Genomic DNA, 24,883 nt, shown 5'->3' with positions numbered 1-24,883 from the left:
TTTAATATTTATATTTATGTCTGCAAATATAGAGCTTACATGGTTACACTTACACTCATCGTCTGCTTTGCGGGCCAATTAATCTTCGTTGCGTGGCCATATATATATATAGTATATACTTACACAGACTTTTTATTCTGAAATACGATACGTACAGGACAAATAAACAAACATTCCAGTTGGCACAAGTTAACTGACGTGGCTGAAACATTCCCTGATATGGTCCATAGAATTTTCTCCAAGGCAGGTTGTCAAGCACGGCCAAGCACAAAGTTCCAGCCGATCCCTCGGTTAAGGAGCAGGAACCTGACATGGGTGATGAACTCGCCGCCTGTGCAGAGGTTCTTGGCGTGGAAGCCGGCCTCACATCTCGTGGCGAGGTGGAAGAGCATCTCGATCCAGACCGACGCGATCAGCTCCCACACACGATCACCGCCTGTTCCGGGGTCGTCCTGGCCGGAGAGCAGCATGCGAGCAAGCCTCAACGCGCGCGGCAGCACGGGCCTGATGGTCTCGTACTGGTCGCGCGCGAACTGCCCGTACGCCCCCTCCGCCGGCACCGCGTCTCTCTCGGCGGGGTCCCTGATCTTGCTCACGACGGCCTCCAGCACCTCCCTGACGGCCTCAGCGTCGTCGTCGTCGACCTGCTTCGTCTTGCCGTGCTCCGCGAGGATCTGCTTCACCTCCTCGCGGGCCTTGCGGTGCGCCACGTGGCCCTCGCTGCTGATCAACACGCGCCGCTCCAGGACTAGGTCCATGAGGTAGTTGGAGACCTCCATGGCCAGAAGCATGTGATTATCCCGGCTGTCGCCGCCGCCGCCGTCCTTGTTGCTGGCGGCGAGAAGAGAGCACATGTGGGTGATGAGGTGCCACATGACGACGCTGGTGGAGAAGTCCACCTTGTCGATGCTCTCGTACAGGTCCGAGTCCTTGGCGAGGCCCCTCAACGACAGGATGCCCTGGCCTCGGACATGGCTGAACTGCTGTATCCTATTCCAGTCGTTTAGCTCGTTGCAGATGAGCTCCTTGGTCCTGTCGGAGATGGGGCGCAGCTTGGTGTCCCCAGGCCGACGTGACGCATCATCCTCGAGAGACAGCCGGCTTGCTTCTCCCTGATGCAGCCGGCCAGCAAGTTGTACTGCGCCCACTTGTTGGACCACAGCGGCTTGTGGTAGGGCCGCACGGATTTCAGCGACCAGAAGACGGCCCTGGTGAGCCTGCTGCCTGCTCCCAGTTTCTCCCGCAGGAAGCAATAGGACCGGAAGGACAGCACGAAGGTGAGGATGGAGAGCACCTCCAACGCCACGGCACCGGCGAGCAGGATGTAGGAGACGGCCACGTCGGCAGCGCTGTAGTACGACACGCCGCCCTTGCTCCTCGTCGTCGTCGTAGCAAATAGCACCAGAGCCGACGAGGTGGTGGCGAGCGTCAGGAGCGGGAGGCCAAGGGTGGTGAAGACGACCGCCGGCGGCCTGCGCTGGGCGTGCGCGTACCTCAGGCCGACCTTGGTGTAGAGATGGTCGTACATGAGTGAGAGCTGGATCTCGCCCATCTTGTACGCCCTGGACGGGAACCACTCCTTCTCCCCGGATTCCATCATCTCCTCTATAATAGGCCATATCTGCGGTAGCAACCATGGCGCCACAGGGATGTCCATCAACGCGTTTATGCAGTTGGGGAAGCTGTCGCCGGCTGCCTCCACGAGGTCGGCGTACTCCTCCTCCAGCCACCATTTCCTGCGGCCCACGATGTCCTTGTTGTACCTGTCGATCGACGCCTGCGATCTGTCTCCGGCTTGGTACCTCGACATGGTCTTGCAGAGATCACCCATGCGGCTTCCCTTGATCGTCTCCGAGGTGGCCGTCTTGAGCGCCCAAGTCCTCTCCGCGTACTTGATGGTCCCCGAGACAAACATGAGCACGACGGGAGCAAGGAGCTCTTCGTTGCCGCGCCGCCACGACGGCGACTTGGCCACGACGTAGACGGCGAGCACCACCTGCGTCACGAGGCCCAGCAAGTGGCGCTTCCACAGCTCGTTGTCCTCCATGGAGAAGGCCGTGATGGTCTCCTGCCCGCCCAGGTGGAGCAGCAGGACCGGTGCCCACAGGAGCACCAGCTCGTGCCGTGGCTCGCCAATCTTGAGGGTCAGGTGGCCGAGGACGTACACTGCGACGTAGTCCGCCGACAGGTACGCGAGCCAGAGCAGGACGCGGAGCACGGTCGACGGGTTGCGCCGCCGGATGCTCGCGGCGAAGAGGAAGAAGGCCTGCAAGGCAAAGCTGGCCACGACCAAGCATTGGAGCTCCCATTCGTCCCAAAGTTGCTGCGCGTTGGACAAGCTGCACGTGCACATGGGGATCAATAAGCTACTTACCAAAATTATATATTGTAACTTGGAATTAGCTACTTACTAAAGTTAGTTATATATTTGGGCTAAAATATTATTATACAAAAAAATCTTAATTACTTCCCTCAAGTTCTGCCTATGTGCAAACAACCCCTAAACTAATTTTTGGTTCCATTTAGTCTCCCAGTTGGTCCAACTTATCCAAACAAGATTTGTTTTGTTTTCGTTTTTTCTGCGCACAAGTTGAGTTTAATTTTAAATTTTGTGAGGTCACAAAGCACATCATAATTCATTTTCTTAAAAAATAATACCATAGTTATTATTATTATTATTGTTATTGTTATTATTATTTAATGATATATTAACCCTAGACATACAAGATTGTAGGAAATATAATTATGAAAAATCATAATGTGTTTCTTCAAAAAATATGATGTTTGTTGTCACCTCATAAAATTTAATATTAACCCTAGACATACAAAATTGTAGAAAATATAATTATGAAAAATCATAATGTGTTTCTTAAAAAAATATGATTTTTTTGTCACCTCATAAAATTTATATTAACCCTAGACATACAAAATTGTAGGAAATATAATTATGAAAATCATAATGTGTTTCTTAAAAAATATGATGTTTTTGTCACCTCATAAAATTTTATATTAACCCTAGACATACAAAATTGTAGGAAATATAATTATGAAAAATCATAATGTATTAAAAAATATATGATGTTTGCTGTCACCTCGTAAAATTTAAAATTAACTCAACATGTATGTGAGCAAAGTAAAAAAGAAAATCTTGTTAAGCGGTAAACTGAACCAACCTAAACAGTTGTAGTTGAACCAAATGTTAGTGTTTGCACCAAAATTTGGCAAAGCCCTTTAAAGGAAGGAAACGACCGATGTGCTCACCAGCCAAGAAATATTCTTTAATTTGGGAGCATGTGAAGATATATATGGAAAAGCAAGAAGCAAGAAGATCAAGGAAAGTGCCCACGTCATGACTTGAGACAATTATTATAATATATCCTCATGCACGGTGATTGTTATGTTCGACCACGTTTCAATCCAAGCTCAGCATCACAAAGTTACCTTGGATAATTAATTCAGATTAAATAATCAGAGTCCAGGCGTAAATGAAAAAGAATAGAAAGCGAGGAGGATTAAAGGAAGAAAAGCAGAGTCGATTAATCTGGCGTAAATGAAAAAGAATAGAAAGGGAGGAGGATTAAAGGAAGAAAAGCAGAATCGATTAATCTGGCATCAAATGCATGCGTGCAATCTCTGATGGCCTTAGACTCTTATTGGTTGCCATAAACGGATAAGCGTGAGGTGTATGTGCATGAAAATATCCCCAGATGAATGCATACGGGAAGGAAAAGAAATATTATTTATTTAGGAAGAGCATGACGCCTAGGCATATATCGCGGAGAGAGCAGAGCAAAGGAGCACGGAGAGGTATCAGACATGGACTCTGTTGTTTGGCAAGATTGCACGGCAAGCCCAAGATTACCACGTGATGCATGCATTGTTCCAGTGGAGATCGGCAGGCATATTGTACAAATACGCGTACACAGTAGATGCAAGGATATGACAAGAAAAGACGTCGGTCAAGAAGGCTTCATTAGCGAGGACTTTAAATAAGGTAATTAGAGTCCACGCATTTTTTTTTTGTACTTCCTATGTTTTTCTTAGGCAAGTCACGTAGGAGGTTACAAGGGGCCCATAGTTTAGGATATAAATATGTATCCCTGGCTATTGTAAAAGAGATCTACACATCAATTAAAATTAGTCTTTATTTTTTCGGCTTCACGCCAACCCTTCGGAGTAGGAGTAATGTAGCTTTTCGGCGAGTTCTTCAGTAAATAGGGCTGCATCGACCGATCGACCTCTAGCTTGCTTATGAGTACTGTCACGACTTGTATTGTGCTTATAAAGCTGCATCTGCTTATTGATCTTTTATGAACCATAATATAAGTTAGTTATCGATCTGTATCATAGTTTGTAAGGCTGCATCAGCTGATTGATCTCTTACGAATCATAATATAGATCAAAGTTATCGATCTTGTGTTAAATAACTTGTTGTTTAATACAATATCACCAGTTATCGAATCTGTTAAAATTAGTAAGATTTTCCTTGCCGTTTTTGGTTGATTCACCGGTTATCGATCTTGTTATAATTAATATTTTATTAATTATAACAAATCACCTAATTGAGATAGAGATAGATCGGTATCATATCATCTTAATTGGTCGTTCTTTGATCTGGTCACACTTTAAATCTCATTATTGATCACTTAATTATGCTAGATCGACTATTTTATCTCTATTCCAATCAAACATAGTATGCATCCAAAGATATGTTTTAATCTTGAATAAACTCACTAGTCAATGAGATCTGATCTAATGACATTACCATAGCTGCATCGATCCGATCGAACCTCGCTAGTAAGACTTTAGATTAGAAATTATTGATTAGTGGTTTTATTCATGATCGAGATATGTACTATGTTTGTTTGCTATGCCTGTATCGGCTATTTTAGCCGATTTACCTATACTCTCACGCATATAGCATGTTTTCATGAATCTATCAACGTATAGATGGTTTTATAGATTCTTTGGCTTTAGTTTATTATTATTATCATAGCTGCATCAATACAATCGAACCTCACTATTGATAATAATAGATTAGACTCAAAATTATTTGTAGAATTATTTATATTAGATAGTCGATTTGTTCGCATGTTATACTCTTTTCATTAAACTTATTGGCTCGACGCTTTATATCAATCATGTTCTATTTAGCCGATGATGTTTTCTGATGTTCCATGAGCATCGGTTATTTTGATTCGTATCATTATCATTTAATATTAGCTGATAATCCTTAATTTAAAGATCTGCGTTTCATGAATACGCTGGATATCGACTATTTAGTCGATAGCCTCATTGAATCGGCTATCTAGCCGTACATTTGGAACTGTTTGGTGCAACACCGACATGTTTCACCTTAAATTACTGATAAGATTTTCTCTCCTTGTCAATTGCATGTCAAATTGATTGGCACATCGTTAGGTTTTCAGAATCGACTGGTTCTGTGTTAAAGCCAAGCAGATCTCTGGTCTCGTTCCACTTAGATCTTCCGGCTTGCTGTGTGTTGATCGCATCGCTATATTTTTATGTCACCAGTTAGTTTACTCTGGTGTCCTAAAATGATAGTTTTGAATACAAGGTACAATAGGCACTAGGGTGAAGATAAGGCAAATTGGACAAGTGTGCATGCCTTGTGGAGTGCATGAATTTGTGCTATAGAGATGTATACATGGTGAACATTTGGTCATAATCACCGCTTTTGCATTTTGGTGTGGTGCGCCTGTACCCCTAAACAGCTAAACTCTATATAGATTAACATCCGCCCTGATAAGCACTTGAATTTCCAACTGTATATATATTGTGGACACACATGGAAAATTAAACGTTCAATATGGATGGAAAGACATATAAAGAGCAAGTAATTGGTAGACGAGGTCTATAACACCTATATAGAAGTATTATAGAATATCTGCATTGTATTAGAAAATGAAAAAAAGTAAACATAAACAATTTTGGTTATATATGGGTTTCTACTAACTTCTGATACTTTCTTTTAAGATCCATTCCGATTCAAGAGCATGTATTTATAGACTAGTCCTTTGCTTTCACATATATATACTCTCTCCATCCTAAAATATAGTGCATTCTGGTCATTCTTAAACAAAATAAGAGAGAGTGCAATACACGTATATACCCCTCGCTTAACCTCCTGTTGAAATCTGATTCTATTCTGCATGATTAAAGGGTGAACTCTTAGTCACCTTATATGAAATATGGCAAGTATATAAATTATTTTCCTTATACAAAATAATCACGTATTTTTATTTAAGTAAACATTATCTTTTTGTTCCCTGAATGCACTATATTTCAGGATAAATTTCAAATGCCAGAATGCACTATATTTCAGGACGGAGGGAGTATGGGATAATTATAATATTATTTTTTCTATCTCTAGGTTAAAGACGACTTAAACCACTTCATGAAAGTCAGGGAGAAAGTTATTGTTACTGGTGCTTGATGCCTTGATGAAGATGTAAAATTAATGTGGTATTTGCTATATATACTAGCTTACCTTAGCAGTTGTTTTGTCTTCTGGTCTCCACTTATGCGTTTACTGATTATCATTGCGACATTACTGGGACATGAACCGACTTCGCTAACAGTCAGTTTTAGCTCATTGCCAACTGCGCCCTGGTAAAAGAAAAACACTGTCAGGTCTCTGTATACTTTCTAATTGCTAGGAATAGAGACTTTAGTGAAAAAATATCCTCCAACAGCTTCTTTAATTTTTTTTATCCAAACATAGTCATCTTCTATTCTGGATTTCTTCTAGCAAAAGATAGAAAACGAGAATGACTCTCTAGAGTGCACACAAGATAGAATAAAAATGTTGAAGTGTGAAAAAAATAGAAAACGATTTATGTAAATAGCACTCCAAATGATAATTCAGAGAGTGGCATTTAGAAAGACTCTTGGAGATGTTGTTAGAGCATCCCCAACATGTACCCTAAACGAATTCTATTATGCTTTTTAGTGGTAGAGTAAAACAACTTAATCCAACAGACCCTAACACGGGTCCCTATTTTATGGAGGCCCTCAAATCTCCTCTCTTAGCTCCGTCTCCTAGAGGTGTGTAGGGAGCTCCTTACTTCTTCCTAGGAATTTTATTCCCCGCACAACTCACTGTCGTGCACCTTTTTGTTCATCTTGACTCTTCCCTCGATGGGTCCCTATCTCCTTCACGGTGCGGCTCCCAGCGAAGCCGTAGGCCCAGCGTGGCTCCCCTCCCAGCAAAGCCCTGGCGCGTTCACTCGACCCTGATGTGGCATTTCATGTGCTCCTCGACCTCGCACCCTCATAGCTTAGCCGATTGTTGGAACGACGACAATGCTCGTTGCCCTCATGCCCCCATAGCGATTGGAACAACGATGGTCTCCTCACGTCCTCACACCCCCATAGCTCAGTCGATTTGAATGATGTGGATATGATGAATGACGAGTGAGTCCCATATACCAGTGTCTACTAGAATGGATTTGAAAGCTCCTATAGAGTAGATACAAAAAAAAGATCCTCAAAAGTAAACAAAGCCTTCAAATCAAAGTAGTAACCTTGATTTGGGGGCTCCTTGTTGAAGTTGCTTTTAGCTAGGCTGGGTGTGGTGGTGGCACATACCGGAAAATAACTTGTTCATCCACAGGTAAATGAGTGTACTTAAATTTCTAAACATGCAAAATGATGGGCCAGCTTAATTATACCTCTATATTTTTAGTAGTAGGCTCCTGTCAATAGCGAGACGCCTGTGATAACTCCAATAAAAATGAGTATGCGTGTATGCATGTGAACATATGCGGCTTATTATATATTGGAAAAAAGCAATATTACGGATAGATTAGTTCCACAGATAGTTGTTTAAACGTTGTAATCTGGCGACTGTGTCATCATGCACGCGTTCCCATATGTTTTATTTACCAAGTTACTTTTGTGTTTTCATGTAGGTTATTAGAAAAAGAGGTCCTCAATTTAATTAGTGTCACTTAAAAAAGAAAAGAAACCCTTTTTTCTTCTAAGAAAGAGAAAAAACATACTTTTGTTCTTTACTCGTACACACGAGATTAGTCTTCTTTTCATCTGAATTAGCATTTAGGAGATGTTTTCTAGCTACAATTTATTTTATCTTATACAACATATAAATTTATTAATGAAGTAGTACTTTTACGGTTCTTCACATCGCTTCCATGTCTAGGGCGCCTTTGATAGTTTCTAGATTCTTGTAGAAACATTTTAGATTTAGGTTTCCTTTATAAATGTTTCTTCGATAATCAGAATCACTACATATTGAATCAGATCGACTAGCTTGCTGGATTCTTTAAACTAGAACGAGTATCAAGAGAAATTAGGTTTTGGATGTTTCTCTCTGAACTAGCACAAAAACGAGAATCGGTTCTAACTAATTTTTCCCTAGAATGTTTCTCTCTTGTACGTGAAGTTTGGCAATGATTCTACTGAAAAACCTAAAACGTTTGTCGCCGCCACAACTCTCTATATTCACGCTCTTGTTTTATTTGCTCGACGACTATCACGTACAACGTACTACACTGCTGCTGCAGCATGAGACTTTTGGAAGTAAATCATTGAGTTAATGCGCATGCACTTGATATATATATACAGAGTAAAAGTGTACATATTAAGGAAGTACGTCCGTCTCATTTTTTTTGCTCAGCGACATGTTTTCTTGTACTTTATGAAATGCACACCGCACTAGCGGACCTTCACAAGAATGTCAGCGTCATCTATTAACAATCAACCCGAGGGTACTATATATAACTCTCCAAACCATGTTTGTCTAAGATCCCAACCTGATATATCAGGGCTAATTGTTTGCTCTCCTAATAAAAAAAATAGCCAGCTAAAAATTAGCCCAATGATGTTTGTATCTTAACTAACATATTCTTGGCTATGGACAAAAGTATCCTTCTATTTTATCATTTCTCTCTCATCCGACACCACTAACATTTCTCTCTCTTCTCACCCACCCCCTCCTCTATGCGGCTCTCTCCTCACGCAGATGGCAACTAGCGTCCCTACCCCACTCCTCCGGTCCTCTCACCCATCGACGACTTGGAGCAGCGTGGGTGGCGGTCGAGGACAGGATGGTAGCGGTTACGGCCGAGTGAGGCCAGAGTGAGGGCAGTCGAGGCCGGCATGCATGGTGGGTTGACGCTAGGCCAGCGGTTGAAGCTAATGCAATAGATCGATGGCGGTGCGGTAGAATCGAGCCCGAGGCGGGCGAAACCCATCGATGTACATGGATGCACAAGAGAACGAGATGGAGGGGGTGCAGGCGGCGATAGCGGGTGGGAGGTGGCATGGAGGGGCGATGACAATCGTGGTGGTAGCCGAGGACAAGTCCTGCCATGCATGGCGAGCTCGAGAAAGGCGGGCAGAGAGAGGGAGAGGAGAGAGAAGAGGGGGATAGAAATGACTTGTTGGAAATCAGTAGCACTTTTAGCCTCAATTAGCTGAGTTTGGAGAGCTAATGGACTAATAACTACTTGGGGAGGTGGCTAAAAATTAGCCCACCTTTTAGTCTTTTAGCATTCGTGTTTGTATCCTCCAAGGTCTAAAAATTACTCCCCTTCGATCCTAGAATAGATGACATTTTAGCTCTGGTCACAAAAATTAAGGAGAAGTGAAAAATGTAGTGCATAGGAAACACGAAGGAGAGAGATGGAGACAGAGGTGTGTTGGGAAGTGAGAAACATGTACTACTAGGAAGTGAGAATGACCACTAATTTAGAATGGGTATAGAAGGTTAAAAAGTACAGTATTATGAAATGGAGGTTAGTACTTCCTTTCTGTTACTCGAAAAGCTAGAACGACTTACAATTTAGAATGAAGTTAATAGCTAGGAACTGCGTCTATGGATCATGCATGCCCCTAATAAACTATATAGGTGGCTAATGTTCAAAATATCTTATTATATATAGTAGTTCGTTGTGTTACCTGCACTATATCTTATTTAGCAGACTAAGCTCCGATCCGGCTGTGGACAACCGCGGATCCATCCATGGTTTGAACAGTGATGCGCAAGACGAGATGCAGAAATGCATGAGAAATGCCGAGAGAAGTTGCTGCTGCGATTCGTTTGTCAAATCAGTTTGCAGTCAGTATTGTACAACGTAACTAGTACGTACTACCAACAGCAGAGTTTGAACTTACATCGATGCTGCCTCCACTGCACTGCGCGGCTGTGGTCGTGCACGGCCACGATACGGCCGGGTTGCCGTTCGCCGGACTGGCGGAGGTCTGGACTCTGGAGGGCTGGAGGCCTCGAGCCGCTCTCATCGCCAGCCGCCGGCCCGATAAATAGCCTTGGCAGTTGGCAGCGTCGAATCGTCTTGCATGCTAGCTGAAACTCTCTCGCGTACTCCTCCTATATGCTTTGCAGCACCATGGGGACACGGTCACATGGAGGTGGTCCTCCGCATATATTCTTCCGTTACTTACAAGGTAGGTGATGCATAGCAATGCATTTAGGGTCTGTTTAGTTCTCAAAAATTTTTTGCGCAGTACACATTACATCGAATCTTGTGGCACATGCATGGAGTACTAAATGTAGACAAAAAAAAACTAATTGCACAGTTGGGTGAGAAATCACGAGACGAAACTTTCGAACCTAATTAGTCCATAATTAGACACTAATTGTCAAATACAAACAAAAGTGCTACAGTAGCCAAAACGACAGGACTCCTTAGGCCAGCTTTAGTATTTATTCTCCCATCACAAGCTGCCGACAACTAAAAGATGCCAGGTGCCAACATAGTCAGTATTTGCACTATCCCCCTCCTGTCTTTCCTTCTCCTCGTCCCGTCTCTCTCTCTTTGTTCTATTCCCATCCGTTTCCTCTTTCCCTCTCCTAATCCCATATTCCCATCTCTGTCCATTCTCTTCCCATCCTCTATACTCCCACATTCGTTCTTGCCGAAGCCAGCGCCCAAGTACCACCTGCTACCCAAGCCCACCGGCATCCCCAGGCACACGTCCCCAGGCCCGCCAATAGACCCGCTCAAGGTTTTAGTACAAAGTGGGTAACCCGTAAACGGTGAACCCAACATATACCAGTCCAATTTGGTGGGTTAGGGGTTTTTTTGGTGTTCTTGTTTGAAACTGCATGGGAAAAGGTCTACCTAACGTCCCCCAACTAAAAGATGTTGTTTACTGTACCTCACCTATAAAACCAGGTATTTTACCCCTTATAAATTATTGAAAACCGTCTAATTAACCCTCTAAGAAAATTTTGAAGGTGGTCTTATTGTCGTGGCATATTAAAAAATCTACATAACCTCCTAATGTATCAAAGGTTGAGTATTTAACCTCCTCAACTATAAAACCCGGTATTATAACTTAAACCCGGTACTATAAAAAATATGATGTTATTGTTTATTTCACAAAGATCTATGACATTCATTTGTTTCATATAGATATTCAGGCCCTTCCACGTACATAGATACCACGTCGTAGGATAAAAACGTCATAAATGTTGACGTGGCGCTGACTTGGCAGCTCCTATAAACGTCATATACTGAATTTTGGCCTACTAGACACTACGCCAAAACACACAATGACAACCCAATAGAGATGGCAACAGGCACAAATCCGCTAGATTTTATCGTCCTAAATCCATGCCCATGAAAATTAGATGAACCCTTTAAAACACCCATGCCCGTGATGGGTACAGAATTTTGTCCAAACTCATGCCCACGCGGGTTTCGGATATCCACAGGTCGAGTTGAAGCCGAGATCGAGGTCGGATATGAAGCGACCGATTACATAGGCAACCTCGCTTTGGTACCGGTTCTCATGGTCTTAGGTAACTACCAGCTATATGGCCCAATGCCCATACGATGCCTAAGCTTACAGTATATTATCCCTGACACAGCGCCTCTCTTCTGCTTGGCCATGTACACATCTTCCCTGCATTGCATATTTGCATGTCGTCACTTGACCCTCGTCGTGACCTACACGTCTCCGGCTCTCCCTGCATGGTTTTGGAATCTTCTGCCACTTTTCGGCGACGGGAGCCGGCCACCTCGCCCTTGGCCTGGCCATCCACCCAGTTCGCGCGCATGTACCAGTACTAGCCCTCTACTCTCGCCTGCATGCGCCTCAATCACCCACAACCTACGGGACGCGCTGGCGTTCAGCGGGCCGGCTCCCGAGCGCATCAACGGTCGGCTCGCCATGGTGGGCTTCGTGTCCGCGCTCGCAGTCGAGGCGTACCGCGGCGGGGGCCTCCTCTCGCAGGCCGGCAGCGGCTCCGGGCTGGCCTGGTTCGCGGCCACGGCCGCCGTGCTGTCCGTGGCGTCGCTGGTGCCGCTGCTCAGGGGGGACAGCGCCGAGGCCAGGAGCGGCGCCGTCACGAGCGCCGACGCCGAGCTCTGGAACGGCCGCTTCGCCATGCTCGGCCTCGTCGCGCTCGCCTTCACTGAGTACCTCACCGGCGCCCCGTTCATCAACGCCTAGATGCATATTATAGGCGCTGAGTCCAAGCCAGTGCATGTATGCAGTAGTAACTTCGTAGGAACAATATTTTGTAACCGTGTACGCTACTAGTGCTACCTTCCGTGTACGAGCCTACGTACAGTTGCACGAGCTAGTTTTATGTACGTTTTGGATAAAAAAAATAGCTACGAAACTATTTTATATTTAACCAAATATATAAAAAATATTGATATTATGATACTAAATAAGTGTGATCAGATTCGTTATCAAATATATTTTTATAGTACACCTCTATTGTTTTATAAATATTTATTATATACTTTTTTATAAATTTATCAAACTATAAATAGTATGAATAAAGATAGAAATATAATTTCAACCTTTTTTAGAATGGAGATGCTCGCCTTCACTGAGTACCTCCCCGGCGCCCCGTTCATCAACGCCTAGATGCATGCATAATAGGCGGTGAGTCCAAGCCAGTGCTCTCAGTAGTAACTTCGTAGGAATGCAAGTAGTACTACCATTCGTGTACGAGCCTACTATACGTACAGTTGGACGAGCTAGTTTTATGTACGTTTTGGATAAAAAATAGCTACCAAACTATTTGTTAGGAAAGAAATGCAAATCTAACACACACACACACACACATATATATATATATATATATATATATATATAATCGTGTCAAACTATTTTATATCTATACTGGCCATTGCTGCCCGCGCTTCGCTGCGGGTGATTTGCTTGGTATAGGAAACCTTATATTGCTAATATGTTTTCTCATCGTATTAGTACTTAAGGCTCGTCAGGTTGGTTGTCATTACATGGTGCCTATTCTAGTGGAAAGAAGTATTTGATGGAGTTGGGTTCAAGCAACTAATGCACTTAGATTTGAAGTACAACATTGGATATCATTACATTATAGGCGAAAATAGGAAAACTAAAACACAAATACTTCCCCTAACGGGAGGGTTTACAAAAAGTGAATTAGGATTCACTCTTCTTAGGTAAATCTATAACACGCATCCAATAACTACGGATGACAACAATGACAAGAGGAGCATCCCAAGGCAACTAATCCACCTTGAAACCACGCAGTTTGATTCCTGTGCTCGGTGGATTCTTTTACTGTCCTGGATATGGATCTGCAACTTCTCACGCTAATGGCTGAGTGAGAGGAACAAAGGGTTCTGCTTCTAACACTTCTGAAGGTGGAGGCGCTGGCGGTTCTACATCACCGGTTCTCCTTGTTTCAGTTGGGTGGATAGGGACCCCCTCCAAGATCGGGGCATCCCGCATTTCATCAACCAGCGCCCTCCGCTTGGCCCTAGTGAACAAATAGGCCTCACCTAGTTGATGAACATGCCGATCTTCGGCCTCCTTCAGAGCTTCTGACATTGCAGTCCCCCGGCTCTCAGCAGCTGCAGCACTGGCATGCGCTTCGACGAGCTGCACCTGGAGCATCCGAGTGAAGATCTCGGCTTCTTCGGCGCGCCGGAGGCACGCCCTCAGCTCCAAGGCTTGCCGGTCATACTGCTCATCCAGAGCAAGCAGGTACGTGGTCAAGTGCACCGCGGTAGGACTATCTTCTTGCGCATCACACCCTTGCAAAGCCTCCATGCGAGCCATCCATGGCCGCCGATTCCTATCCAAGGGTGGAAAGAACTTCATGGGGGTACGGGCAATGGGCTCTTCATAGAGCTGGCAAAGGTACCGCAAAGCTTTGCGGGCCACAACCTGGTAGGTGTCGGTGAAGCTAAATCCGGTTGCGGTCACACTCCAGGCTTCGGTGATGTCGGGGAACTCTTCACTCTTCCCAATGTAAACGGTAACCTCACACCGATCGGTGCCATGTTTTTTATACTCACGGCCCTCATACTCGGGACGATATTTGACTCCGAGCTTTTGCAGGGTGGCGTGCAGGATTCTAGGAAAACCCTCAACGTTTAGGCAGTAACTACTAACCCAGGTTCCTGCCATTTCTGGTCGTGGCTACAAAGAAGGCCCGAGTAAAAAGCTTGCTCAAAGAGAAAACCTAAGCGAGCTAAAGTGCGACAAGTGGTGGTACCAATGGCCAAGGCAGGCTTTGCTTATAAAGGCCGAGCGGTCTGTGGTCCTGGCGTGGTTCACTAGGGTTCTTGCGTGGGATCACTATGAACGAATCGACCAGATTTCGCACGTTCGAGGCGAGCGACGTGTGGTGCCATTACTGAGTAGTACGACTGTAGGGCAAGGGTCCGACAAGAGCGCAGAAAAGGGGTACAAGGAGACATGGGTCACTATTGACGTGGCTCATGGGCGAGCGCAGAGCACAAAGCCACAGTGTAGACCTAACTATGTAACAAGCACGAGTAGGCCATGTAGACTACGGCACGCGTGACACCTATGGATGGCGTAGCTGCTAGTAATATGGCATAACAATGCACAAACAGGCCATGCATTAATGCACGTCCTACGCGTTTGAGGTGAGCGATGTCTGAGGCCATTAATGATTAATACGGCTATAAGCCAAGGTTCCGACAAGAGCTCAAAAAAGAGTGCTACCGGCTAAGCCAGGCTCTGCTTATAAAGGCAGAGCGGTCTGTGGTCTTGGTGCGGTTCACCAGGGTTCTTACGTGGGATCACTACGACCAAATTGACCAAATTTCACGCATTCGAGGCGAGTGACGTGCGGTGCCATTACTGAGTAGTACGATTGCAGGGCAAGGGTCCGACAAGAGTGCAGAAAAGGGGTACGAGGGGACGTGGGTCACTACTGACGTTACTCACGTCTAAACGCGGACCATGAAGGTACAGTGCGGACCTAATTCTGTAACAAGCACGCGTAGGCCATGCACACAACGACATGTGTGGCACCTAAGGATGGCGTGTCTACTAACAATATGGCACAATAATGCACGTACTACGTGTCTACACCTCAACTAACCACCTAGGTATGTAGTAGAATCTACAAGATTTTGTTCTTTGTGCCAGCATGCTGGCACTTACTGGGCCTCATCATTGCATACATATAAGTATATAGTTCCATTGATGCGCACGTTCGTGTGTTCACCTCTATGGAGTACAGTGTACTGGCCATTAAGGACTAATACGGCTGCAAAGCAAGGTTCCGACAAGAGGGCAAAAAAAGCGCGAGGAGACTTGGGTCATGGTAGGCGTAACCGCAAGCGACGCTAAGCACAAAGCCATTATGGTAGATGTAGTAATGGCGATCAACCCCAACCACCGACCATCTTGGGAGCAACGTGGCCATGCATGTGTCCTAAATCATAGCAGTTTAAATGGTCCTGCATGGTCCTGCATATTACTTAGAAACTACCACAACGTCCCTACGAGTTCATATTACTTAGGTACTATTACAAATAGTACTGCTTGGTCGGTGAATCATTTTTATCTGATGGTAAGGAGGAGAGACATTAAATGTGTCCACCAACCCCAACCACTGCTTCTCGCGCTTCATCGCGGGTGATGTACTTGTTGTAAGAGATTTGAAGTGTTTCAAGTAGAGAGAGAGTACAACTAAGTGGCAAATGCCTTAACCTCTTTAGCGAGACGGCCAGACGATTTTTAGCACTGAGAAAAAGCACTGGAAAGTTCGGCCGGTAGAACCAAAGGGCTCCTGGCTACGTTAGCGGTTTGTCACGGAACAACCTCTAAGCCCAACAAAAAAATGGGCCCGGAAAGCTAGGTCTGGCCCATTGGGCTTGTAGGGTTCCTGTCTTAGCGACGTAACGTGAGTGAAAGACGGGTCGCATCTTCTCCCAATCTCGCAGGCTTCACAAGGCGGCCACACGCCGATGCCTCCAGCACCGCCCGCTCCGTCGTCTCCGCCGTCGTGCATGCCACCATGGTGGCACCGGCCGCGCGCCTCGTGGTCCGCTGCCTCCTCGGCCTCGCTTCCATGTCTGGGTCAGAAGTAATCGGCCGTCGTCTAGCCTCATCTCCGGTTAGCCCTCTTCTTTCCCAAACCCTACCCCCACTATTTCCCTAGACTAATTGTCTGATGTCCTCTACGGGAAACGTTCCTTCCAGATCATCGCCGCCTCTGGGGGCTCTGTCTCCAGCACCAGGGCCTTCTCCACGGCTCCTAACTATGTGAGCACTTCTCGGATGCGTTCCCCCCGTGTTTGCCTGATCTATTTGGTGGTTGATAGCTCAGCTGAGTTGACGTTTTCTATTGTTGTTGCAGGACCTTGATTCGCCGGAGAACAAGCTGGACATGAAATGGGAGTTCTCGGATGCGAACACGAAGAAGGTACCGAGCTACTGACTACCCTCGCCCTTGTTTGTGATTCGCCTACACCTCTACTCAATAGGGTGAATTGGCTAGGTTTGGATTGATCATGTCAGACGTTGTCCATAACTGCACTTGGATCCCTAGTGTCTTAGATATGGTACCGAGGATAGTGTATTAGCGTTTCTAATGGGATGGTGGTGTTAGTGGATTGGCCGGCTCACTTGGATGCTGAAGTTTTCAGTTTGAGCTGACTGTTTGTCTATGAGAGGGAGATATCCTTGTAATGTGGCCCTTCACCAATGAACTCATGTAATATGGCGATCGGCTTAATGCTGGGCCTTGTTGACCTAATAACATGGTTGGTGAATGCAGCTATATGTTCAATTAGGACAGCAGATAACCTATACAGCTTCCAATTTTACACCTAAATTTCTACGGCTTCCAATTTATAGGGTGGAGCATACATTTCTTTCTCGAACACGCAGGAGGACTGTGTATCATTTCATTAAAAGGAAAAGAAAGAGTCGTACATAGATCCAGAGACACACATGCACCTGCTAAAAAACTGATAAAGTGGTCACCTGGAGATTTTAAAAGAAATGACCGGACCAAAATCAGCAGCCCCTAAAAGACATGGAACACAAACTTTATAAAGACAAGGTAACATCTATTACCTTGGCATCAGCACAATGCACCTCCACTACCAACTCTCAAATGTGGTTCCAATTGCTGTTCATTTCTATATGGTAGGGTTTTCTGGTTTGGGTTAGCAAGTAGGGACCGCTTACTCTTGAATCGAATTTGGTTTGTACCTCAACCATCAAAACTAAGTTCCTAAACTGTTGTATATCCTGTAGCGTAGCATTATCTTATCTACAATAATTCATTAGGACAGGAGACATGAAGCCTACAACTGAATTTTCATGTTGCATCCTATGGTTTGTTCTGAATTTTTATTGCTGCAAACTTGCCTAAATGTAGAATCCTAAAATGGACAAAATTGGTTGCATTGTGAAAACAGGATTTAGCAGGTTACAGTGCATATACTAACAGAACAATGAGTGCCTGTGCGTATTTAACAATTTGATCTTTGAATGTGAGGTCAAGCAAAGCGCTCAGTTTCGGTGTGCGTCTCAAGGACAAGGCTATACAAACTGTGGGAAAACTACCATGCTGCAAGCAAGATTCGTCGATGTTTTTGAAAATCAACATCTCGCGACAAATGTATCCACAAAATTGCTCAGGTGCTGTATATGAGAATATGTTAATTTGCACTTTATGTGTCAAACACTTTGAAAAAGGGGAATTTGTGAACTGCCAGTTGAATATACAAGAACAAGAGTGAGCTGGCAAACAAGAGCGCACGGCCTATATCGACGTGGTGGCTCCCTAGCACGGTCGTGTGTGGCGAGCCAGCCATGATCGGCGGCAGCGGTTCCGCATGGAGGTAAGAACCGGCTGCTGTGGTTGCATAGTGAAGCTAGGGATTGTGACAGCGTGACACACGGAGGCAACGCTAACCGGCGGCTGCTGTGCAGGGAGGCTCAAAGGGGAAGGCTACGCCTACGACCGCAGCAGTGCTCGCCACAGCCTATAGGTGCTCATGTAAGTTTCTGGTTCCTCTTGCTTGGAATTTTACAAGAGCGCTAGCTAAATAGACTATTTTCGTGCCCCATGTCAGTAATTGTTGGGTGAATTTTGGCGCTGCGCATGTTTGTATTTGCCATTCCAATAGGTGTTTATGGTAGGGCTTCAATTGCCAGCGCCAGGCGCGATCACAATCGCAATCAACAAATAGATCTTTTGGACCTAACACCACACACAACTAATTTTCATTGGACATAACACAAGAATGGATAGTTGGTGTAACATACGAAGAACTATTTCTAACCAAAAAGGAAACTACAAATCCAAGGGGTGGTCCCTCTCAAAACAATTGTTCATTGCCTAAGTAGCTAGAAAAAATGCTTCTTGTTGTTCCCACGATGGTCGTTAGTTAGGGTGGCTACCTCAACGCCGGCGGTGGCAGCAGCACCATCAGTACCTGGCACTGTCGCCACCAGAGGTGGTGCTGGCAGCACTCCTGGTACCTCGGGGCACACGAGGGGTGCGAGGAATGGAGCACACCTTCGGCCGTAGTCTGCAGCGATCACCCTGATGGTGGCTATGTTGAGGTGGATGCGAAGGTGGTCAGGGATGGCAGGGCGCTGGACGGCCGGGAAGTTGAACTTGCGTTGTCTGGGGAGGCACTCACCATAGAAGCAGAACATGGCGGCATCATACGCCAGAGCCACCTCAAGGGCATGCCTAAACCTGCTGATCCAGAGCCTGAGTCGGGTGTGTGGGATGCGGATCTCCGTAGCCCAGCTGCCCCAACTCCGCTCTCGTACGCCCATCCAGCCTAGGCTCTTCTGTGGGCGACAGCGGTTGGACATTGTTGGCACCGTAGCGAGATGCCCTCCGCGGTGCTGTTGGGAACGTCCCCTCTTCGCTGGTGCTACGTTGCTGGTTGGCATGGCTGCTGTGGGCATAGCTCACCACCTGCAGCGTGCAAGAAACTTGAGCGAGGGCAGAGCGGTGGTGTTGAGTGGAGATGAACGGGACAGAGGGTGTGTTTTTAAACATGCGTTCAGAGACAGGCCGGTGTACTGCTACCTAGCTGGCCAATTACTGAAGTACGAAGTTAAAAAACGGAGGGGACCATATTTTGATGTTTTGTAAGCACCGACTGGACCCTGAACCTACTGGTGTGGTTGTGCTAGATTCTCTTCTCAGATAGTAAATGCATACACACATCATTTCAGGATTCTTTAGGTTGTTTTATTTGCTGGCAAACGTAGTTTTCTAGGTTTGTTCTTGTTCCTATGCTTGTTACTTGCAAGGCATTAGGACCTGCACCTCTTAGATCACAGTGGTTATTAGCACACAAGGTAAGTGGTGTTCTGATAAAGGTTTTTGGCGTGGGTGTATTGAGAGTGTTTCAGTCGGCGTTAATTTAGTTGTTCCGCTTTCTTGTATTTGTAAACAACTGATTAGAGGACCACTAAAATGAGCTGTCATTGGCCAGGCTTCAATGTGGCTGGGCATATTACCAGATAATATATCTGGATTAGGGAACGGTACTGCCGTTCCAATATGGAATACATGCCATCACAAACACCCAACACACACATTTATCTCAAGGTGGCAAATAAGGCCATTGGACAGTACATATGCGAGAATACACACAACCAAAGGTACACACATAGGTAATTAACAACACACATGCTAGAATAGCATAGGAGGCTAACATTGCTAAACAACATATTGGAGACCAAGACTCTAGGTGGATGGAATGAGGCATGGGCTTCTAGCTGCACATGTGCTGGTATTAGCGATGAAATATTCGCTGGATGGTACATAGAATTGTGCCATAGCACTAAGTTACAACGTTCTCAAGAGACTGGTAGGATAGCATAGGGCTCTAGATGTAGCACCCCCGGACTTCCTAGAGAGCTCTGGTGATTGTGTCCCTGGCAGGGAGTGCATAAGTACAGGTTAGCGAGTCATTCGGAAGAAAACAGAAGAGTGTTTGGGAGCTGGCGCAAACCAAGGAGCATGCATACCTTTAAAGAGTCCCAGAAGGGATGTACATAGGGGTGCCCTCTAGGACAAGGCTAAATAGCTATTCGACAAGCTGGACATACCGTGGGTCTAGTCCAGGATAGGGCTCTGCTCCAATGGACGTAAGAGGAGCCGCTAACGAAAGGATATCACCATAGCTTGAACAGATGGAGCCGAGGCGGTCAAGAAGTTTTTATGAGATTTCAATAGATTGTCCGTCTGTACGCGCAGCATATCATACCTGGTCTGAACAAGCTAGGACCAGGACATGAAGTGGTTCAGTTGCCTGTATGTTTCCTTAAAGGCAGGATAAGTTAGATCATTGATGCAAATATTCAGCCTCGCTATAAAATAGCAGATTGCTTGCTCAGAAACACTTTCGTGTGCCTTATATTCGGTCATGCAAGGGATGCTGTGGAAAGTCTAAACTTCCGGTAAGCCCTTGCTGCCTGGTTGGGAAGGAAGCTCAATGCTAAGCCAGGCCATGGTTTTCTTGTTATCCACCTTAACTGCGCCCTCGGTGCGAATAACTGCGCCTATCATGGGAAGGATCTGTCTTAGAATGCTTGTGCGTGATATGTCAAGTAAAACTGGATCCTACAACAAAGTTAAGCAAATATGAAGAGTCAGAACATCTGCGCGTGTATAGGTGGACCCAGAGAATTAAGCCACCACCTAAATTCATTTAGGCACGCGAGCGGGGTAAGCCAATACCATCATTCTTCATTCAAAGCCAACTAAATAAAGTAGTACCTAGGGCACGGGGACATGGGCACCCAAGCCGCCCGATGGAAGTGGTGGCACGAGGAGATGGGCACCCAAGCCGCCCGATGGAAGTGGTGGCACGGGGACATGGGCACCCAAACCAGACGATGGAAGTGGTGGCACCAGATCATGGGCATCTAAACCATCCAATGGAAGTGGCGGCGCTGGATCCTCGATGATGCTCTTACCCTTATCCATGTTGACGATGATGCTCCTACCCTTATCCATGTTCCTGCCAGATGAGCGGGAACCTACTTTGTGAGAAATATAACATACACTGGTGTATACATAGACCACATAACTTTTATATCTAAAACAAAAGCAAATATAGTTATGACTTCATGTCTGTAGTTATATTTGTTCAAAATAAAAAGTGTCACCGGCACATGCTAAGCCCTGAAAAGAGGACCAAATAAGATAAAGCTACTGAAAGTTGCATTAATGGTTTCACAATGTATATTCTTGTAATTTATCTAGTGGACCACTGCCTGGCACATGGACCACAGCAAGTGCTGCTTTGGTATCTATACCAGGAACCTATCACAAGGAGAAATTTGGAAGGCTGAGTGACCCAGTGCTGACCTATGCCTTCCTGCAGGCCACCGGTGCAGTCCTAAACGTGGAACGTGCCATATAAATAGAGAAGCCTGCGTAGGTGTAGTATTGGTGGCGAACATGAACCCATGGGCAGGTGAACTACATGCACGACAAGGATGGCCTACTTGAGTAGATGGTGGTATTGGTAACAGTAGGTGTCTTCAATGAGATGCACCTCAGGCACGCTACCAATTTGGGAGGGCATAGCAACAATGTCGGATGCAGTGCATCGCTACGAACACGTTAGGCATGAGTGGGTGCATGTGTGACTACGATTAAACGAGTGGTGCCTTTTGTCCACTGGCAGGGTCACCTGAGACCCTTCTAGGCACCGCCTCCTACCCTACATAGGTTTCTAGGAGTCTGTGTCAGTGTGCACTAGGTACACCTAAGCTGTCCCGGTTTGGGCGCCTACCCTAGATAGGTTTTTAGGAGTTTGTGTTGGTTCCATTATGGGCACACGTGCACAGAGAAGTACATTTTTGGCCGGATAGATGCATCTAGCCACGTGCTGAGAAAGCACACATTAGGTACCCCTTTTGTATTAGATCTCTCACCCTGCCGATGGTAGCACGAATGCATGGCCATATTTCACTTACTTAGTTGATCTATTACTTCCATTGATGGGCTCGTGTACTGACTTAATGGTCAATGGTGGAAGACTCAGCCGTCAAAACGTCAGCAGGTAACAGTAACCTATATTGCAGGCCCAGACTCACTCAGTATGGTGCCATGACCCGCACACACACAAAAACAAAGATATCTAACAGCACACTAACGTAGCTTGTCAGCCCTTGCATCAAAGTTTGATGGATGCGATATTTAGAAGCCATCATCACGCCTTGTCCATAGAGCTAAATGGGTACAGTGGGTGAGGAATTGGGTTCACCAATTACGACGCAGGTCCATCGAAAGGCCATGCTGCCTCTTTCTTGGTCGGCGAGAGGAAGCCCCACATGCGCTCAACGTGTTGCTGTTGAAGTCTGTGGAGGGTCTGACAACAAAAAAACAACACGTATCCAATGAAACGTATGAACACTTGATGGGACATGCATAGAAGGACAAAAAAACACCTGCTCTTCCTAGGTAGGATAGTTACTGCGTTAGGAGAAATTTACCCCACATGTCTTCTTCCCTTATATACAAATTGACTACCAGCCGCTCATTTACACGCACGCAAGCTACTATCAGCTAGTGCATTTCTTTGCACGCAAAAAAAATACTACCAGCTACTTCTCTACGTGCAGGAAGCTCACAGCTGGCGGCAGGAATTTACAGCGCATCTAATGCCTTGCATGAGGCAGATGAAACGCAAAATAGGAACACAACATGCAGGCCGCTCTGAGGGACAATACAAGGTACGGTTAGGTACCTCATAACTCCTCCCTTTGTCCACACCTATGGACATGCTAAATAATAAGATCTGGCATCAATTAAACATAGGCGGTGGTGAGACTGGTAAAGCACAACCCCTACTCCATCATCCTGGTTTCTACAATCTCAACGGCAAAACTTTCCCGTTCTCTCTTTTGTTCCCATTCACCAATCAGAGCACAGCCAAGAGGTACAATCCTCCTGGGGAGCAAACCACACAGACTTATATTGATGATGATGTTCTTACCCCCATCCATGCTCCTACTAGATGAGTGGGAACCTACTTTGTGAGATATATAACATACAGTAGTGCATACATAGGCACATACCTTCTACATCTAAAACAAAAGCAAATATAGCTACGAGTCCATGGTCGTAGATATATTTGTTCCAAATAAAAATTCAGACCAGCACATGCTAAGCTCTGAGAAGAGGACCAAATAACATAAAACCAGTGAAAGTAACATTAATAGTTTGACACTGTATGTTTCTGCATTCTATCCACGCGACCACATCCTGGCACATGGACCACAGAAAGCGTTGTTTTCGCACCTACACGAGGAACCTATCGCAAGGAGAGATCTGGAAGGTTGAAGTACCTACCGCTGAGATATGCCTGCTTGTAGACTGCTAGTGCAGTCCTAGACACGGAACGCGGCATATAAACAGAGAAGCCTGCACAGGTGTAGTATTGCCGACTTACATGAACCCACAGGTAGGTGAACTACATGCACGACAAGGATGGGCTAGCCGATTAGATGCTGTTACTGCTAACAGTAGCTACCTTCAATGAGATGCACTTCAGGAACGCCACCGTGTGTGGTAGGTGCACCTCACCTGTCTCACATCGCAGATAGTTCTGTGCGCACGTGTGTACAGAGAACTAATATTTTGGCCGGGTACATGCATCCACCCACACCATGACAAAACACACGTTAGGTACCCCTTATGTATTAGACCTTGCACCCCGCTGATGGTGGCGCAGATGCACGGCCATACCGCACTTACTTAGTTGCTCTATTACTTCCACTGGTCAGATCGTGTATTAATCTAACGGCCAATGGTGGAAGGCTCGGCCACAAAAAACGACAGCAGCTAATAGGAACCTATCTCGTAGGCACACACTCATTCGGCAAGGTGTCATGACCTGCACACACACACAAAGAAACATATCTAACAATACATTCATGTAGCTTGTAAACCCTTGCACAGTTGGATGGATGGGACATTTAGAAGCCATCATAACGGATTCTCCATAGAGGTAAATGGTTAGAGTGGTTCAGGGACTGTGCTAACCAATTACAACCTAGTTCCATCGATAGGCCATGCTGCCTCCTTTTTGGTCGGTGAGAGGAAGGCCATATGAGGCAGATGTGTCGCTGTAGAGGGTCTGAGGATAGGGACCATTCCACAAACTTTGTCTTAACAAACCCACATGATAAATGTGTTTTCTTCCCTTACAAATTTACCATCAGCTACTCCTTTACACGCAGGAAAACCACTATCAGATATTGTATTCCTTTGCATGCAAAAAAATAAATATCAGCTACTCACCTGCATGCAGGGAATTTACTGTCGGCGGCAGGAATTTACAGCGCATCTAATGCCTTGCATGAGGCACCCAAAACGAGGAACAGAAACACTGCATGCAGGAGGCTATGAGAAACAGGCCAAGGCACGGTTAGGTAGGGCATAACTCCCCTTGTATGACCACATTTATGGCCAGAGTAAATAATAGGATCTGGCATCAACTAAACATACGCAATGGTGAGAACGGTAAAGCGCAGCCATCGTAGGCACTAAACATCTCACTTTGATGCTTGGCATTTTTTGGCAGGGCTTTCATGCACAGCCCATCCAAATTCT

General features: G+C 45.6%; 1 protein-coding gene and 1 pseudogene across 1 annotated transcript; one reads left to right on the top strand and one right to left on the bottom strand.

The window, feature by feature from the left end:
- LOC136545308 (uncharacterized) lies at window positions 1-10,331 on the bottom strand (annotated as a pseudogene).
- A 1,567-nt stretch (window positions 10,332-11,898) lies between these two features.
- On the top strand, window positions 11,899-12,676 carry LOC136543389 (low molecular mass early light-inducible protein HV60, chloroplastic-like). Its single transcript, XM_066535850.1, has one exon. It carries the CDS (start codon window positions 11,899-11,901, stop codon window positions 12,460-12,462), a length of 564 nt encoding a protein of 187 aa, XP_066391947.1. The 3' UTR covers window positions 12,463-12,676.
- Window positions 12,677-24,883: the final 12,207 nt, after the last annotated feature.

This window comes from Miscanthus floridulus, chromosome 3 (assembly GCF_019320115.1).
Source record: "Miscanthus floridulus cultivar M001 chromosome 3, ASM1932011v1, whole genome shotgun sequence".
In the NCBI taxonomy this organism is placed as follows: Eukaryota; Viridiplantae; Streptophyta; class Magnoliopsida; order Poales; family Poaceae; genus Miscanthus; species Miscanthus floridulus.
Note: the sequence above shows the minus strand (reverse complement) of the source record. Positions and strands in the feature narration are given on the sequence as shown.